The sequence below is a fragment of the Vigna umbellata genome, chromosome 1 (genome assembly GCF_029865625.1).
Source record: "Vigna umbellata cultivar VRB3 chromosome 1, Vumbellata_1.0, whole genome shotgun sequence".
Classification (NCBI taxonomy): domain Eukaryota; kingdom Viridiplantae; phylum Streptophyta; class Magnoliopsida; order Fabales; family Fabaceae; genus Vigna; species Vigna umbellata.
In genome coordinates this window covers 99,281,719-99,301,252 of record NC_142165.1, presented here as the reverse complement: position 1 = coordinate 99,301,252, position 19,534 = coordinate 99,281,719, and the positions used below count along the sequence as shown (strand labels likewise).

Sequence of the window (19,534 nt, the reverse complement as noted above, 5' to 3'; positions counted from 1 at the left end):
CAACCATTAATGAAACAAAGTTGATAAAGTTATAAAATATTAGAAAAAGAAATCAAATATTCATATTTATAAATATTTTCTTAAGTTCCTTTCTAAATTTGTATGAAATCTCTTTTTTAATACACTAGTTGTCAGTGAAAAAGTATATATGTACTTTTTGGTACCAATCCAAAAAATCTCTTATCAATGAAGGTATCTTATGAGTATATAAACTCATGTCCATATCTTATTTTATCCGATGTGGGACTTTGTTTGTACCCAACATTCTTCCCTCAAACAAAGGACTATGGTTCTCCAACTCTACCTCCCTGCAGCAAAAGTCTTTTCTTATCCTCGAGTACACCATGGTCAACACTAAGCATCTCCTTGCCCTCTTTCACGATCCATGATTACAACACTGAGCATGTCTTGCTCTTCACCTCTCATAATACATCCGACCACCTGTTAGACTTCACTTTATCATGGAGGGACGTACTCGTCTAAGCCTGGTCACCAGACTTGAACCATGGGCTCTGATACCATTTGTTAGCCTCTAAACGTAAATGATTGAATTATGCAGTGGGAAGAGTATATGGCAGAGAGGGAGAGAAACGAGTTAATTTCTCATTAACAAAGCAAAGTATATATGTACATAAGAGGATCAAAGGAATAGACTGTCAATTGACAGCTAAAATAGTTAGAATTTAGCTTTTATTCTCCACACTAGTAAAGATTATAGCATACCACTTGAATGAATTCACACACAGAAAACAAAAACATCCATAATCCAAATTTAAACATACAAATTTTATCTTTTGAGTTTAAGTCTAAGTTGCATTATGATAAACAAGATTCCTAATAATAACATTAAATTACTGTATAGACAAAACATTTTTATATTATAAAAATGAGTTAGAAAACAAAATTAATTATATAAAAAATTATCACAATCATATTTTACGTAACATTAATAAATAATAAATTAAAATGTTAAAAAGTAATTCTTAGAAACGATTTAATAAATTATAAAATTGTACAAATGAAAAAAAAATGTATAATTAATGGATATTATAAAATGAAAAGTAGATAAACCTTTTAGTTATCTAATTGGTCAAATAGTTAAGTGATGATAAAAATTGTTTTTTTCAAAAACAATATTCAATTGAAACAACGATTAAGGATTAAAGCAAATACATAAGATAAGTTTTTTTTTTCTATTACCTAGTAAATGAAGTTATGCAATTGAACTTTTGAAATTGAAAATAAAACATTCTCATAAATAGAAAGAATACCTAAACTTTATTTGATTAGCTGAAATTAATAATGCACCACTTGAACATAACTAAAAAAATATGTATAATCAAACTTATAATAAGAGATAAAACATATTAGCAATGTTAGTAGATATAATATTAACCAATAGATTTTTAATATACCATAATATTTAATATGTCAAATTTTATAATATAAATATGAACTATATTTTACCATCTTAATGGTGTGATAAAAAAAATTAAAGGATATTACAATAAAGTTGTCAAAATTTTGTTTTACTAGAATACTATCAAGTCTATTGAAAATGAAGCTTGTTTAAAGTTGTAGGTTTAAATAACTTTTAAATTGAGTTGGTTTTGAATTATGAATTTAAAATTTAGTATGAAAATATTTTCAAATTAAGCAAAGATGAATTCTAAACTTGTAACGCTTAAGAGTTTTACATCAAAATAAACATTTAAAGTGAGATAAATAACTCTAATGTGTATCATCATATTTTTGGTGAAATATCAGACTCCCGTAATATAAATATATATACAAAAATGTTTCATGCCAAAATTTCCTGAGTAAAAAGTCGTGTTCTGTCAAAGTTGACATTTTTCTCCTAATTCTGATTATTTATCCGAGATCCTAAATCTTGTATTTGAACCTACTATATTGGGATGACACAAGACAAATTTAGAGAACAATAAATCAAAGTTTATTTATTTATTTTGGTTTCACTTAAAATATGGAGACGTCCATTTTAAGATTAAAAGATCTCCAAATTTAGTATTTTTTAAGGGTGTATCCTGTATTTAATATAAAACCATTCTTGTAAAAAGTTCCATGCCTGAATTCCCACCCCCTAAAACTTGAATCACTAACTAACAAACATTTTTTTTTCATTCAAAATCACTTTTATGGAACTTATAATCCATACATTTATTTGGTGAATTTTTTTACTTTCATTTCACTTAAAAATATCAATCCATTAAAAGATCTTTAACACATAAAATTTACTTTATATATGATAAATAATTAATAGATATTAGAAGGAAAAAAGACATAGTTAAATAAATAACTTGGTTTCTTTTCTAGTTATTATATCATGATACTTGTTCATGTATAAGTTGGATCATGGCCTCCAATGTTATGTCAAAACGAAGGTTGATAGTTATATTATCTTCAGTGATGTCGGTCTCCATTGTCTTTATGGTTTGGGCTTTTGCATCCAATATCATGTATTCTTTCTAACCATGATTTTTTTTTTATTATTTTAATGTTAGCTTTTATATATCTATCATGTGATAGATAAATTATTTTTCAAAAAATACTTATTCTAATTTTACATTATTGTGTTCTGTTGTTAATTTTTTTTTTACTTTTAATTTATCATAATTCCAAACTAGTGAAGTTTATATATTTTTTTAATTCTTTAAAATTAAATCAATTAGCTAGTGAAGTTAAACCCTAAAAATATTGTGTTATTTTCTTATATGCTTTTTTTAATTCTTTAAAATTAAATCAATTAATATTGAATTGTGGATTCTATTTTAAATATAAAACAAACTGTAGCATCTCATTTTAATAGTATAAAACCACCAAAATAAAACGTTACATAGTACTAAAAGAATAACTAAATAAAAAAAAACATCTTTTAAATAAGAAATCTACTTCCGTAGATTTATCTAACAACTCATCTACTTCTCCCTCTAGCTCAAACGACTGAAAAGACGACTCCTAAGCTCATACCATTAGGTGATCATCGCAAAAAGAGAAACAACATACAAAGACAAACAACAGAAAAGCAAGGGTAAGCTAGTGCTACAAAATATTTTCATAATACATCAAAACACATTAAACATTTTACTTAATGATATATATCTCACACCAAATCAACCAAATACTTTTATGCATGACAACCCATTTTTACTTGACCATCCAGATTAGTATGAATATGTAGCTATAGCAGTTCGTCCACTTGTTGTGGTGAAATAGCTGGTCTATCCCAAGCTACCACACAAGGTTAGTTCGTTATCACTCGCCTTAGGCCAAGACAAAGCCCCTAAACTATGACCTCTTGCTATTCTCATGACATGACTCGCCTTAGGCCAAGGCAAAGTGTAACATCCCAATATCTCACATTGGATAATTCATATTATTACATTTACGGTAACATCCCGTAATCTCACACTTAAAAATTCACAGTTGATATACATATTTTAAACTCAGATTTCAACTATAAACTCCTAAGTATAACTTGAATCCTTCTAACTTATCTTCGATCTCTTTCTTCATTGGTATTGCTTCAGACGACATTCCTTCATCTGCTCCCGTATAATATCACGCATTATACGATCATCGCATTCACATGCACACACATGTAAGGGTGAGCTAACAATTCAATACAATAAACATACCTCGATATCAAACCATACTATGCTCACTATACCAGATCAAATTACATAAACAAATATGAGTTACACACTAAACCACATTGCATGCATCAATATATATCAAACACCAAATCAGAATGCATACACCAATATGCATCATGCATACACCAATATGCATCATGCATACACCAATATGCATCATGCATACACCAATATGCATCATGCATACACCAATATGCATCAAACACCAAATCAGAATGCATACACCAATATGCATCACGTCCATCCATCCCAAAAGTCATACAAATTGACTATATCGCATACATTCACATACTCTCCACATAAATCACATCATTATAATTCACAATCTTATTCAGATGCATAAATTCAAATCTAATAAAGTCCAATTATTTCAGAAATCATACAAACTGAATATATTCCAACAAGATATATTACACAATAATTTAACAGTACATAATCTGTTCAATAGGATTTAAGTTAAAAACTTGTCGAGTAGACTTCCAGGAAAGAGAGGTGCGTCACAATGGACAACTTAAGTACCAAGTCTTTCCTTAGCCAAAGTGTTCCTCAAATAGTTTTTAACAAATTTCTTATTTACAGATTTAAAACAACAGCATATAATATTAACACCGAAATTTAATATAGATATCAAAAAATAGAAATTTAAGCAATATTGAGATCTCTGAGAAGATACGAAATTAATATCTATAAATCTGTAACTCCGATTTCAAATCTGAATGGTCACAATAATTCACTATTTGTTATAAACTATATATTAAAATTTCAGGTTGATCCAACGGTTAACTAGATAGATATTGAGGTTTTACCGAGGTAACTTAGGTGCAGAATTTTAAGTGGTTTTCAATTATACTCAAAATGCGGAACTAATTTCCCTAAGTACAAACATTTAATTACAAATCTGAACGGTCAAAATGACTTAACATGTCTTATGAATTACATACTAAATTTTGGGCTCAATCTAACGGTAAATAAAATATATATGAAATGTTTACCATAATAACTTAAGAACAGAAATATAGTGTTCATCAGATTTTTTCAAAACTTAAAAATTATTTTCTCCAAACATAGACTTTCAATTTATAATCCGATCGGTCACAGTGTATTAATATATCTTAGGAATCATATATAAAATTTTCAAGTTGATCTAACGGTCAAATAAGTCGTAATATATATTTTACCGAGATGACTCAGTAACAGATCTACAGGGGTAATTAATTTACTCAAACATGCAGGATTTATTTCTCTAAGTACAGACTTCTAATTACAAATCCCAACGGTCAAAGTGAAGAAATAGGTCTTAAGATTCATATATTAAAATTTTAGCTAAATCCAACGGTCAAAATAATTAAAAGAAAATTTTTACCATACTAACTTGAAAATAAGAAAATTATAATCATGAAAACTAAATTTATATAAGTGAATAGATAACTACCATTACCAAAATTTTAACATACTCATATTCATTATCATAACATGGATAAAAATCATATACAAGAAAGATTAGCTCCCCTTACCTCTATTCCAGACTTAATCTCCTGCTCCGAATTTGTTTCCCCGAAACCCTTCAGAACCTCTACTCTTCTTGCAACTAAAAATTTCTCCCTAACTCTTTCTTCTCTATTTCTCAAGCTCTCACTTGATTCCTCTTTTCTTAGTGCAAAATACCCTTCCCTCCCATGGCTATTTATAGTAAAAAAAAATTACTATTCATTAATATTTTAATATTATTTATTATTTTAATATTATTTAAAAATAATATTTCAATCATTTTCTCACCAAATCTGATCCTAATTTCTACCTACTACTTTCTTCCATGCTAAGGAATCTTAATGCTGAAAATTTATTTTTACTATTTACTTTTTACTATTTACTATTTACTTTTTACTATTCCATTAAAAAAAATTTACTAAATAAGTTACCAAAAATTTGAACCTCTCCTTCTAAAATTACTATAATTTTATATCCAAAATTTACAATTTTATATCCATTAAAATTATTATTACTAATAAAATACTAAAATTTACTACTATAAATATATATATATATATATATATATATATATATATATATATATATATATATATATATATATATATATATATATATATATATATATTTTTTTTTTTTTTTATGGGTCTTACACAAAGCCCCTAAACATACATCTAACTTGAATTGACCCCTCTAAACCCAAATTGACCTATGAAAACCCAATTTCACTCCTATAATCTACTCAATTTCATTTCTATCATTTTAAACCATCAAACCAGTTTGCAACCTGCATAAATAAGTCCAAATACTCTCAGTTGTCCTACTTCTCATTTTCACCTCTTAGAACCCCTTAAATGGGCTAAAAACTCAACCTATGAAGCCATTTTCCATTTTAGAACAGATGTTACTGGTTTAAGCACCTAGACAAGTCCTAATATGTGTGATAACATACCTGTAACCTTCCAAAACAATGCAAACCATTTACCTCACCATTTTACCACTTAACACCCTCTTTTTACACCAAAAACACTTGAAAATAGCCCCTATAAATGACCCTTTTCATTTCATACAATTTTTAAATCATATAACCCTTCTAACAAGTTCTATATAACCTCATGAGAGTGCCAAAACAGATCCCATAACATTCCCATACCTATTTCTAAATTTCACTACCTAAGACCCCTCCATTTAAGCTTAAATTCTAAGTAACTTAATTTCTACTCTTACCACCACTTGAATTTTGTTTTAAACAATGAAAGATCCTCATCACACACAAACAATACAGTATACAACAACAAATACATCCCTATATCATTTGCACTAACACCATATCACAAAAACACAAATTTCACATACGTCAACTTTACTCTAACCCCAATTTCTACTAAAACGTATAAAATTTATAAAATTATAAAATTTACACTACAAATACAATTAAGACAAGGTTTACCTTCCCTTACCTCTCAAAGAAACTGTCTACGCTCCACCGATTACTTGAACCGCAAGGAATACCTAGACGAACCTACGAAACACCAAATTCCAAACGAACAAAGTTCTTAGAACTCTAAATGAACCAAGAACAAGTAAGAGAGACATGTTTACACATGCAAAAATATTAAATTCGTCTAAAACAGATTTGGAAATGAAAGGGGAAAAAAAGTCGAAACCTACTTGCTCTGTTGAAGAAACTGATCGGGCAGAAAAGTAGACCTCGTTGTCGTGGTTGATTAGGACCTCCTAATGGTCAAAGAGATGACTCAGGAGTTAGAACTCTTAGAGAGAAGATATAAAACTCTAAAAAAGTGGTTTCTAGAGTGATGCTACATTTTAAAATAATGAAACTCTTTTATAATAAAATTATTTATAATAAAACCATTTAATAATAAAATAGTCGAGTCTCACTATTTTTATACTACCACCACTCTTAAAAATACCATTTTCTAGAGTTTTACACACTGAGAGAACACTATTAATTTTTATTCACAATTAATTCTACGTAATGTTAATTATCATTTTTGTGGATGAATAATGTATACTAATATAATATAAAAACATACATTTTAACTAGATGATTACAAAACTTGTAGGAATTTCTCACATTATTGTCATTTTTGCAATACTATATCATGGAGAAACAATTCTTTAAAGTTATAATGTTTTACTTTTAAAAGATTTAAAATTTAAAATAATTAGAAAAAAATAACTTATTTTAGTTCTTCCTTTTTCAATACCATTAAAATGATCTACTGAAATTTTAAATAAATTTATTTATATCTTCTAAGTGTAAAAAAGTTTACTTTAATTTCTCAAATTTAAAAAAAAATATGGCTAAAACTTTTAAATACTGAATTTGAGAATTTAAAATAATTTTTAAAACTTATTTTTAGTATCTAAACTTTAATATTTTGAGGTAAAAACAATATAGTTTTTGGAAAATAGAATATTTTTAATTTAAGAGATTAAGATTGAATTCACTTTAAATTTCAACATTACAAATATAATTAAACTTTAGCAGGGTTATATAATTGTAAGAGGAAGGTGTAGGGGCATATCCGTCATTTAAAGATGAATATCCGTTGTTTTGTTTTGTCTGTCTGCAGAGAGGAGTGAGGCATTTTCAAAGTGCAGTCAGCTCAGAGTATTTCTCTCTCTAACTTTCTCTCTCCTCTCCACTGCGGCGAGAAGTGCAGAAAATGCAGCGTTTCATGGATTTGCAGGAGAATTCGGAGTTGTCTGAGACCAATTCATGGCTTTCATCGAAAGAGCACGCGTTAGCTTCCGGTGCGGCGCCCAATACTAATGTGGATCGCGACCTTTACAACGACCTCGTCGGCATTGTCCCTCTCGTTCAGTCACTCATCGTAACCCTCTAACCCTTCAACCCTTTTCCCTCTCCTTTCTTCCGAATTCAGGGTAACGCAAAAAGGAGGAAAATTTTGTTTTTTTTTTTTGTGCAAGAGGAAAAGGAAATAACAACTTGGGAATTATGTAACTTCCACTTTACTGTATTGGCTTGTGTGCTGACAACATCTTGAAATCTAGTGACTTGTGACAATTGGCGATCTTCTGACATTTGGTGTTCTTGAATTTATATTTAATTATCTTAAGTACTCTGTTGTGTAATTATGATTAGGATCGTAAAGCGAACAGTTCGTTCACGCGGCATGGTTCCATGATCTACACCAAGACACCTACAAGAGAATCGTTGTCTAAAAGAGTAAGACCGGATCACCTTTTCCCTCTGCGGTTGTTTAAATTTTTTCCATTTCTTCGAAGTTTCCCTTTCTTTTGGGTTTATTCTAATCTTCATAAATCTTACTCTACACGTTCAATCATGGGAGCAATTAAGGACTTCCTTTCGTTGGATATATTATGCAAATATTTGAAATTCTCTATCATGGCAGTTGCAATCAAGATTGTTTTACTAATGGAACTTCCTTAGACCTGGCTGATAGACTCAACTCCTTAACTAATGTAAAAAAAATATGAAAAATTTATGCGTATCATATAGTTAACTTGTTTTCTCTGCGTAGGTTAGTAAACAATTAATAGTTAGGAGTCAACTCAAAAATTTGACAACCTTGCAATGATGCAGAGTTAGTTTTTATTGTTTCCATCTTTCTGTTTAAATTCCCACTTGAATCTGTCACACTTCAGTTTCAGTTATCAATACAGGCTGAAGCTTTACCTAATTTTGAGTCTCTGGTATTAGTACAAGTATCCTTGTGTGTGGAATGATTTTGCATATTTTGACTGCGTTTATGATTTATGAGTGGTGCCATGATGGAAGTTCTATATGAAAAATTGTGGAACTAAGCTATTTCCTCCTCAAGCACAAATACCAGAAAAGCTCTGTATATTTCCAACTTACCACATTTGGTACTTTTTACTGCTCTTAAATGCATGTTGTACATGTGTCCATAATCAAAAGTTAATGCCTAGCAACATTTACTTCAGGAAACTTTTGTGCATGGGTTTGAATATGATAGTTATTCATGTAAATGAGGACACAATTTGAGTAACATAACAAATCTCTATTATTCTGTCTCTTCAATCTCCTGATTTGAAACAAATGTAGTTCTAGCGATACTTGGACTTTTGATATGAAATTTAATAATTTTCGATCCTTTGTATGTTATGAAAAATATCCGTGCGTTGCTGACTGTCCTTTTTTTTCATATTATATCTGAAATATGTGCTTGTGTATTAGGACCTTTTACATACTTCTTCACCTGATTAAATCCCTTCCTTTTAATAGTTCACTTCCCCTTTTCTCCCTTTTGTTGAACCCATGAAGTATCCCTATTGGTTTGGGCCCTTTGAATTACTTGGGAGACTAATCCCTGTGTGATCATGTTAATACATGGGTTGACTGCCTCTTTACAGCAGCTGCTTCCTTAGAAGTTGAGATTCAAACCCATGTTCTCATCATAGGTGGTTGGCACTGCTACCACCTTGACTCAGTCAGTGAAGATTGAACCATTGAACAAAAAATTTCCATTAGTTTAGACTGGAAAACCTTCAGTAAGATGGAGAGCAGAAAGGTCTTTGTTTATAATGTGATATAATAATAATAATAATATTATACAACACAAGCAAAGGAATGCTAGGTCCATTCGTATGACTCTGGTGATGTAGATTTTGTTATTCGAATCAGGTTGTTTTTCTGACTGACCATTGGTATTATGTAGTTCAAGTAACATGAGCTTTAGTCCTATTTCCAAATGTTGAAGTTCAATTTATAAATATCTGTATCGATTTCTTACTATTGATTCAACTTGCTTATTGCCGTTATTTTAGTTTTTTTCCTGTCTTGTTCATAGGTAGTCTGAAACTATTCTTTTGAAAAGAATAATTTCTCATAAATGCTAAATTTTCTGTGCATAGTGCATTATGACTGAGTGACTGCATTTCTTTACCGTGATTGTTGTAGTGAATCATTTACATCCTCTAATAGGTAACGGATACTAAAAGTAGGAATGTTGCCCAATCTATTCCTGCCAAAAAGAAAAGGGATCATGGAGAAAAAGAACAAGGAAAAACTGGTGGCAATGACACTGATGCTTATTCCACATTTTCTTCAAGAGACAGTGAAGAGTTGAATGTGTTGAAGGAACAGGTAGAGGAACTTCAGAGGAAATTGTTGGAGAAAGATGAACTTCTAAAGTCAGCAGAAAACACAAGAGACCAGTTGAATGCTTTTAGCGCAAAACTTGATGAGCTGAAGCACCAGGCTTCAGAAAAGGACACGTTACTGAAGGTTACACAACAGCAGCTCTCTGATGCTAAAGTAATGATCCGCTTCTAAATTCTTTTTTCCATTAATAATTTGTCGTAAGGTCTTTCTATACATCTACTTTAGCCAAGTTTAACACTTAGTCTTAATGATACCTATTCACTTATTACGGACGCTTCATACATCTATATATCTATCTATCTATCTGCTGAAAGGCTTAACAATTGCAACACGATTAACTTTGACAGATTTGATTTTGTTTTCGATTCTACTTAAGATTTTGCAACGGTTCAATATTTGACGCGTGTTGCCCCACAGAAATTGTTACTATAGGTTTATTTGGACTTTATGAACCTCAATCATAGAATGCAATGAAATAAAATGTTGTGTTCAGATCTTATACTGCCTTATCCAATCTTAGTTTCTGATGGATAATATACAGTGGGGAAGAATTCCTCAATTCCTTGGTGAGGGGGAGGTTTTAAAGTTTTTGTTTTTTTTATCAGCAAGAAGTTAGTTGTTAAATGTTAATTTTTGTTAGCCGGGATTTAAACCCATGACCCATCTATTCCTTCCTCCCTTCCACTTTTACCACCAAACCAACCTTGTATCCCTTAGGGAAGTTTTAAAGTACTTCTTTTCACACATTAACAAGTCTCCTTTTTCCACAGATTAAGCTCGCAGACAAGCAAGCTGCTCTTGAAAAGATACAGTGGGAAGCTATGACATCCACCAAGAAAGTAGAGAAACTTCAAGATGAGCTAGGTTCCATGCAAGCGGATATTTCATCATTCACGTTATTACTGGAAGGATTATCAAAAACTGACACTGCTAAATACACCGACAATTATGATGTGAAGCCTTATGATTTCAGTCATCTGCCAAGTATTGTGAGTTTATGAATATTTTTCAAATGTACACGGCACATTTTTCCGCATGTTTATGATAACAATTTCAACACCGTCCTATGATTTGGATTGCCTTCCTGGTTCAAGATACGTGAATAACTTGTTTATCAGCGTGCTTGGCTTCCACTTGTGCATGCTTACAAATTCAGTGATTCTATTAATTCTTTTCACTTCCGTAAAGGGGTATATGGTACGAGACTATAAATTTATACATTGTTTGGTAGAATGAAAATAGGAGGGAGAGAGTGAAAACAATATTGGTTGTTTGATTTATTTCTAATCTGTTTTCATGTGCCTTTTCTGTTTCATTCATTCTACCATTCCTGCTTCGTCCATTCTACTTCTTTCTTACCTACCAAATCGACTTTTAGTGTATATCTTTGTTTCCTAGAACAGAATTGTGTTAGTGTGCATAAATATCTAATTCTTGGATGCTGAGCTTTTCAAGTAAACGTTGAACAGGATGATTTGGACGAGATGGATTTACAGGAAATGGAAGAAGCAAGAAAAGCTTATATGGCTGCTGTTGCTATTACCAAGGAAAGACAAGACGAGGAATCTATTGCGGCTGCTGCTAATGCTAGGTTACATCTTCAGTCATTTGTTTTCAAATCCAAAGATTTTAACCTGTAAAGTCACTAGTTTTATTTGATGTCTACACGTTATGTCCCTTTAGTCAAAATGGTAAGGCACTTATCCTGTCTTAGGGAGATTGATTTTCTTACAAGCCTGTTTCTGAACAAATATTTAAAGTTGTGCCGTTTATGTGACGAAGTACTAAACGAGCATGTTCAATGAAATGAAAATGTGTTCTCGCGGGTCTAACTGCATTCAGAATTTCACCAGACCAATGGATCGGATTTTTCAAAACCAGAGTTAATCATGACCTGATTTGTTTTAGTTTCTCTTTGAAGTGGCATTCTGCAAGTTTTCTTCTAGCAGCTGATTCCCATTGGCAGTAGTTATATATATATATATATATATATATATATATATATATATATATATATATATATATATATATATATACTTGTATCGATTTGTGTACCGTGTTTTTTTCACACCTGCGAGCTGCAACTGTTACGGCTGACAATGGCAAAGTATTTGTGTAAAATTACACTTTTTTCCCAAGTTGTTTTCTGGTTAATTCCTTGTATAGTCCATATCCATTGAACATGCAAACCGGTGGAAATTTGAAAACCTGTACTATTTTATCTTGAATGAAAGGAACGGTGATGACTGCTTAGTAGGCATTATACGCCTTTTACCTCTCTGCGTCGACCCAGTTGATGATTATCTATTTTCACTTATGTTTATCTATCGACTCTTGTATAAATCGATTTATGACACATTTGGTGAAGATATTATATAATATGATATAATATTTCAGTAGAAGCAAGATAAACATTAAACAGTAGTTATGGTAACAGTTGTTGTAATGATGATAAAAATGTAATGATAGAGAAAGTAAGGATGAAGATGATGATAACAGTAATAGTAGTAGTAATTTGTAATTATTTTACTTATAAAGTTAATTCCGGCCAAGGAACAAGAAGGGAAATTATAATGAATATTTAAATTGTGCTTAATCTTAATGGATACGGGATTATTGAGGATATTTAACTAGAGGTATTTTATGAAATATATGTTGTGTTATTTAAAATATACTTTTGGCATGAATATTTTGTTTGTTTAAATGATACGATCAAATAAATAAATTTTGATAAGAAACATTTTATAATTTCATAAATTTTAAGTGAGATATTTTCAAAGGAATAATTTTGAATTTTTTTTACATAATAATTATTTATTTTGACCTACAAATAAACTTATTTTAATAATTAATATAATTGTTATGTATATTTTGAGTTATAGATGTATATGTTACATGAAAATTTACTATAACCTTGATTTGGTAGTTAATTTTAAAGTTTATCCCTCATGTTAAAATGGGCTAACACCAAGCTTGGCTTGTGTGGCGCAACCAGTAACCTTGGTTGTAAATTGATTATCTTATTTTAACATTGTATTTGGTCCTACATTGGATATGATATGTCCTTGGTTGTAAATTGATTGTCTCATTCTAACACTGGATTTGGTTGTACATTGGATATGATATGTCACACATGGATGTAAATTGATGCGTGAAAAATCAAAGCAAAGCAAAGATATGAAAATACATAACAACATATTGACTATGAACAAAAGTACAATTTGGTAGCTGACTAAAAGAATTCTTTCTTGAGGAACACAATAATAAAATAAAAGAATGAGCAGGAATCAGAATCTCCAACACTGAAATGTCACCGCTCTCGACTTGTGCTTCTTCAGGTGCAAACCTTCTGATTTTGGCATTTGTACAGGGCTTCCAATCCATTCCCAAGCTAGTCTGTGTTTTTCAAACAAAACCATCAATACATATGTTCATTTTTTCATCCATACTGTCTATTTCTAATCATAGTTAAACTATTCCTTTGCTATTTGTGTAATGAAATTTACTTACTAGGATGAGTCTAATCTACTATTATTATAAATACACACTTTGCCGAAAATTCGTACAAAAATTAACTTACACAGGAAAGGCAAAAGAACTTCTACTGCTCTCAGATTGGTCAGAGTTTCTCGATTCTGCAGATTCTTCAATTCCCTCAACGTGACACGCCCTTTGTTTCTGTGTGCCCATTTGTACCATCACTCGTTCCTTTCCATGCAAGGATAGTTGAGGGTGGTGGTAGTGAACTACATAAGCTCCATCATGTTCATCATTACGATGCTGGCTAAAGTTTGAACTTTTGTCATGAATGTTCCAAACACTGTCTTGTTCTTCATCCTTACCATACTTCAGCTGCTAAAGATTATCGAAGGTTATCGAACAAAGCCAAACAGGGTAACAAAATTTTATGATGTGCAATTGCGTACCTTCCTGTTCACCGGCCTTGAACTTCTGAGATTGAGATCTTTGACTTCTTTGTTTTCTTGTGTCACATCCTTTCCAAAGCAAAAAACTATGTAATCTTCATCTGCAGAGAGTGACCAACTCGAATGATTCAACTTCTTTCCGATGGAAACCCCACCAACATCTTTGTCCTTTATTATTGGATTGTTCAGGTGTTTTTTGCTGTTGCATTTGTTGCTCGACCGTGAGAAATTGTTGTTGCAGATACTGTTGAAGTTTTTTTCCTCGCTTTTGTTGAATGTCATGTTTTTCGCTGCCACACAGGGGGGTGAAGTCAGTTCGTGATCATCTGACAACAGTTCAGAAAATGGTGAGAGAATAAAAATGAAAACATTGTAATTTTTTTTATCCTGTTTAAATAAATGTACAGCTACAAAATATTAAGCAAGAAATTAGCTTTCTCACTTTACCTAAGGGCAACCGGCAAACAGAGAAACATGATCTGAGTAGACACGTCATTGTGGTCATGTTTTGTTCTCTGTTGGGGTATACTAGGAGATATGATTCACCTGAAACAGATTAAAATTAGGAGAACTTGCTTTAACATCAGAGTTTAGACAAAAACCAAATGTCACACAATTTCATTTTGCCTATTGAAACTGACCAGAAATTAAAGAGAAAATGAAGCTGAAGAAAGAAAGGTCATTACATGGCATCTTTTTTAATTGCTACAATAAACTAACATAAATTTGGAGTAAACGTACCATAATTCGTGGCTTAAATTCCTGATCAAATGTTTCATTTTGATGTAATAAATAAAGGATTGTAACAGAAAAATAAATAATGATAGTATTTTAAAAAATGGGCTGTGGATAAACTTTATCCTCAGTGAGTTGTGACCGTTGCCATTAGGGATTACAGATCTTTATTGGGTATCAAATTTTAACCTTCTTTTTTAATATATATTTACCTATTTCCAAAATATAACTAAAATAGTTTCAAAGGGTTTCTTTCGCACATTTAAAATAATTTTAAAATAAAATGGAAATTCATCCCTATTTATATTTTGGTTCTTAAATATAAAAATTAAACAGTGTTTTAAAAATGAAATGAAATGTAGTAGATGATGTAAAAAACTCAAACATTCTTATGAAACACTCTCTAATATATCAAAACAAATTCATTTAATTAGATTAAAAAAATTATATCTATTCAATTTTAAAATTTGACATTAAATTTTGAAACAAAGATTAATTTTAATTTAGTATTCAAATCCTGCAAACATGTTTAATCCTAATATCATAGTTTACACTGTTAGGAGAAACTGAGAAGAAACTTTTTTATTAAAGTGATTTTCAGTTCTGAAATCATGGCTGAGGTGGATGAGGAGCATGTTCATAGTCATCCACCACTTTCTCCACATTTTCACAAAAATAATTGAAACTAAATCCCACCTTCACCCTTTTTTTTTTCATGCTTACTGTAGATTGACAAGATTGACAAGATTTATGAACTTTTTTTATATTTATAATAATTGAGTGTTTATATTTATCCTTGTTTACACGTATTTGAGATTTGACGTGTGAAAGTATGAAATAATATTTTGGTGTGACAGAGAATGGGAGTTAGTGTGGGTAGTTAAGAGCGAGTCATCTTCACAACAGAGACACACTCAACAAACAACAGCAACGTATGGGTTGGGCCATAGCTCTACACGGCGGCGCCGGCGACATCCCTCTCTCGCTACCACCGGAGCGCCGTCAGCCACGAGAGGAAGCCCTCCGCCACTGCCTCCAAATCGGCGTCGAAGCTCTCAAAGCCAAACTGCCTCCTCTCGATGTGGTTGAGCGCGTCGTACGTATCATATCAATCATCCTCACAAGTACGTATTACGTATTTATGTATGGTGATTTATTGATTCGTTTTTTGTCTTGTTTTTTGTCTTGGAGGGCGTTTAGGTTCGGGAGTTGGAGAACATTCCTCAGTTCAACGCGGGGAAGGGATCTGTGCTCACTTCCAAAGGCACCGTCGAAATGGAAGCTTCAATCATGGACGGCACCACTATGAATTGCGGAGCCGTTTCCGGCCTCACTACGGTTGTCAACGCCGTCTCTCTCGCTCGATTGGTCATGGAGAAGACGCCTCACATTTATCTCGCTTTCGATGGAGCAGAGGAATTTGCGAGACAACAAGTTACTCTCCTTTCCGTTTCTTATCATCGACATTTATTACTACTATAACTTCAACAACACTCGTCTTTCTTCCTAATCATCCTTCGTCTTCAGGGAGTTGAGACTCTCCATTCAAGCCATTTTATCACCGCAGAAAACATTGAAAGGCTAAAGCAGGCAATAGAAGCCAATAGGGTCCAGGTACTTAATTTTGAAAGCAAGCATGCATTTACTCTGCATATATTTTATTTATGTCATACTGTTTGTTTTCTTATCAAAACTCATTTCTTTTCAGTATTTTTTTATTACACTTTGATGCTAATGTAGCTTTTATTCTCATCCTCTTGTCGGAATTGTAATTTCATTTTAATCATTTGTACAATGTAGGTTTGCATTAAATATTAATATAAATTGCTTAAGTGCTCTAATTTTAATCAGACAACATTACTAAAACATGCTTAAGAAAGTACATATAAGTTGTTTCCTACATTAATCGCCTCAAAGTTTCTTTTTTATTCTTCCAACGATGTTGATTCACATATATGTAGATTGACTACACCCAACCTATCCAAAACGATACCAAGAAAGAAACAGCAATTGCTAATGGTGATAGTCAAATTGGAACTGTTGGGTGTGTGGCTGTTGATGGTAATGGAAATTTAGCTTCTGCAACATCTACTGGTGGACTAGTGAACAAAATGGTTGGCCGAATTGGTGACACACCGGTCATAGGTGCTGGGACCTATGCTGATACACGTTGTGCAGTTTCGGCAACAGGCAAAGGTGAAGCAATAATACGAGGAACTGTGGCAAGAGATGTCGCTGCTCTGATGGAGTTTAAGGGTCTTTCTCTCGAGGAAGCTGCGACTTGTGTTGTGCATGAACGCACGCCAAAAGGCACTGTTGGTTTGGTTGCTGTGTCTGCCAAAGGAGAAGTTGCAATGCCTTTTAATACAACAGGCATGTTCAGAGCTTGTGCTACTGAAGATGGGTATTCTGAGATTTCAATTTGGCCTGCTGCCAAATTTGAGTGATCTTTTTCCGATTCCCAAGCTTAATGTATTCTGACATTTGATGATGCTTCATGCGCTTATGTCAAAGGAGAATCTATATGCTTTTCAAGGTACAGATTGCCATTATCGATGACATCTGTGTTTTTTTGTGTAGTTTGTGCCACATTGTGAATGTGATCACCTTATCATTATCAGGTGTTTTATAATCATCGTCTTCCATAAATGCTGACGGGAAAACAACCATAACGCAATATAACCTATGCTCTTGACCTCTGATAGAGCATAACTGTCAATAACAGCGTAAATTTTATTAGTGAACCAGATCAAACATCAAAATTTAATCTCACGTGAGATTCCACATGGACTTTGTCAAGGCAAAACGATAACCAACACTTCCTGTTTGTCGGAGTGTTAGAGAACTTGTGAACTTTTCTGGCCAGGGAAGGTTAAAGACTTCAAGAGTTAATTTATCACAAATTAGATGATCAGCATACAGACTTCTTTGTTTGTTTTGTTATGCACAGTTCTTGCAGAATTACAGTACTTTAATTTTTTTGTTGGTTTCTCCTACAATATATATCAGTGTTTTCCTTTATTATAGACTTTCTCATACAATGCTTATCTTTTTTCCTTTAGTTTTTTTGTTTTGTGGGAAGGGGGAGGACGACATTCTTTCCATTCTGTGAAGAAATTAGGTTACATTTTAAGTTTAGCAGTAAGTACCAAGCTCAGTTCAAAACCAGAAGTCACGGAAAAGTTTCGTAATGTTATAAAATGTTAACTTTGGTGTGGTAAGGTAGAGGGATAAAACTATCTGGCATGATTTATTTTTCCAACCACTGGTTAATTTCGGAATGATGAGATAGGTTTTGATTAATTTGATGTATCAGTTGTTGATAATTGATAGGGAAAGTTGTAATAAACCTCCCTCATTTAAAATTCCTAGCAACAACGCAAACTTCTAACAAAGCGTGACAGAACTACTAACTTCCGTAGAAGAGATTGCCCCATTTGAGAAAAAGAACAATGTATAATGATGTACCGTAAACAGAAGAAACTCTAGCACTTTATCTGATGAACTACTTACTACAGTAAAATTGCCACTAAAATGTGACATTTGGAGCTAGGTTGAAGATGAAAGACTAGAATGAAATTAGGATTAAACATTCAATTTAATTTCATGAAAAGAAAGGAATAAATTTTTCATTCATAAAAGAAAGAGAACATGAAATAAGGCGATGATTTTTTGAGGAAAAAATTATAAAGAGAATATGAAGAATACAGCAATGATTTTTTAGGAAAAAACTATCATAATACAAGTATAAATACATATGGAAGAAGATAAATAATCCAGGAGATTCTTTACAAAAAAATGCACAAGTACTTATCAAGGTTTTAGTAAAATAAACATAATACTCCCTGTAGGGACACCAATAACATTGGAACCAACTATATAAAGGATTGACACTACGCTCTACCCAAAGCCTTAAGACAATGGATTAATGGGTTTTTCACCTTTATAAGATGTTCTACTTTCTCATTTCTATTCAATGTGGAACTTAAACTCACACTTGGATTCCTAACAACCACCATGAACTCTGTCTACCATTAAGTGTTAAGAGGGCTGAGGAAAATTATTTTTTTGATATAATTGTTTGATTGGATGAGTGTTGAAAATATAACTTATGTATAAGCATGTCAAATGTTAAATGGCATTAGGTTGAGTTACTTGATATAATATTTTAACTTGCATAACACGCTCAGTACCGTAATTGATTAAGAAGGAAGGTTGTTAAAAGTTAATTAGTTTGATTCATACATGTTTACTCACCATAGTTAATTACCAACTAAGAAAAATTTAACCAAACTTAACTCACTTTGTATGAGTAAAAAGTCGATTACTTAAGTTAAGCCAACACATATTTGTGAGTTAGGTGGAATGGTTAAGTTAAGCATATATTGTACTTTGTTTTTCTAACTTATTTCATATGATCATTGTAGTATAATAGAAGTAAAATAACTTAGCTTACATAATTACAGTGATGTGTTCATCTATTCAATTAAACAATAAGCCTAATTATTAAGTTATATTATATAAATAATATATGAAAATCAAATTAGCAATATATAATTTGACAAATAAAAAAT

The 19,534-nt window shown here is 31.7% G+C and overlaps 3 protein-coding genes across 3 annotated transcripts; 2 read left to right on the top strand and 1 right to left on the bottom strand.

The window, feature by feature from the left end:
* Nucleotides 1-7,739: 7,739 nt before the first annotated feature.
* Nucleotides 7,740-12,157, top strand: MPB2C (movement protein binding protein 2C). Its single transcript, XM_088105071.1, has 5 exons — nt 7,740-8,023; nt 8,296-8,379; nt 10,120-10,452; nt 11,070-11,288; nt 11,769-12,157. The coding sequence occupies exons 1-5, from the start codon at nt 7,856-7,858 to the stop codon at nt 11,937-11,939; spliced, it is 975 nt and encodes a 324-aa protein (XP_087961197.1). The 5' UTR covers nt 7,740-7,855; the 3' UTR covers nt 11,940-12,157.
* Nucleotides 12,158-13,473: 1,316 nt separating this feature from the next.
* Nucleotides 13,474-14,809, bottom strand: BASL (breaking of asymmetry in the stomatal lineage). Its single transcript, XM_047310167.2, has 4 exons — nt 14,673-14,809; nt 14,226-14,551; nt 13,880-14,151; nt 13,474-13,695 (listed from the first exon to the last, which is right to left on the bottom strand). The coding sequence occupies exons 1-4, from the start codon at nt 14,728-14,730 to the stop codon at nt 13,587-13,589; spliced, it is 765 nt and encodes a 254-aa protein (XP_047166123.2). The 5' UTR covers nt 14,731-14,809; the 3' UTR covers nt 13,474-13,586.
* Nucleotides 14,810-15,785: 976 nt separating this feature from the next.
* LOC124835272 (isoaspartyl peptidase/L-asparaginase) lies at nt 15,786-17,592 on the top strand. Its single transcript, XM_047310168.2, has 4 exons — nt 15,786-16,056; nt 16,161-16,394; nt 16,488-16,574; nt 16,922-17,592. Exons 1-4 carry the CDS (start codon nt 15,895-15,897, stop codon nt 17,405-17,407), a joined length of 969 nt encoding a protein of 322 aa, XP_047166124.1. The 5' UTR covers nt 15,786-15,894; the 3' UTR covers nt 17,408-17,592.
* The last annotated feature ends 1,942 nt before the right edge of the window (nt 17,593-19,534 follow it).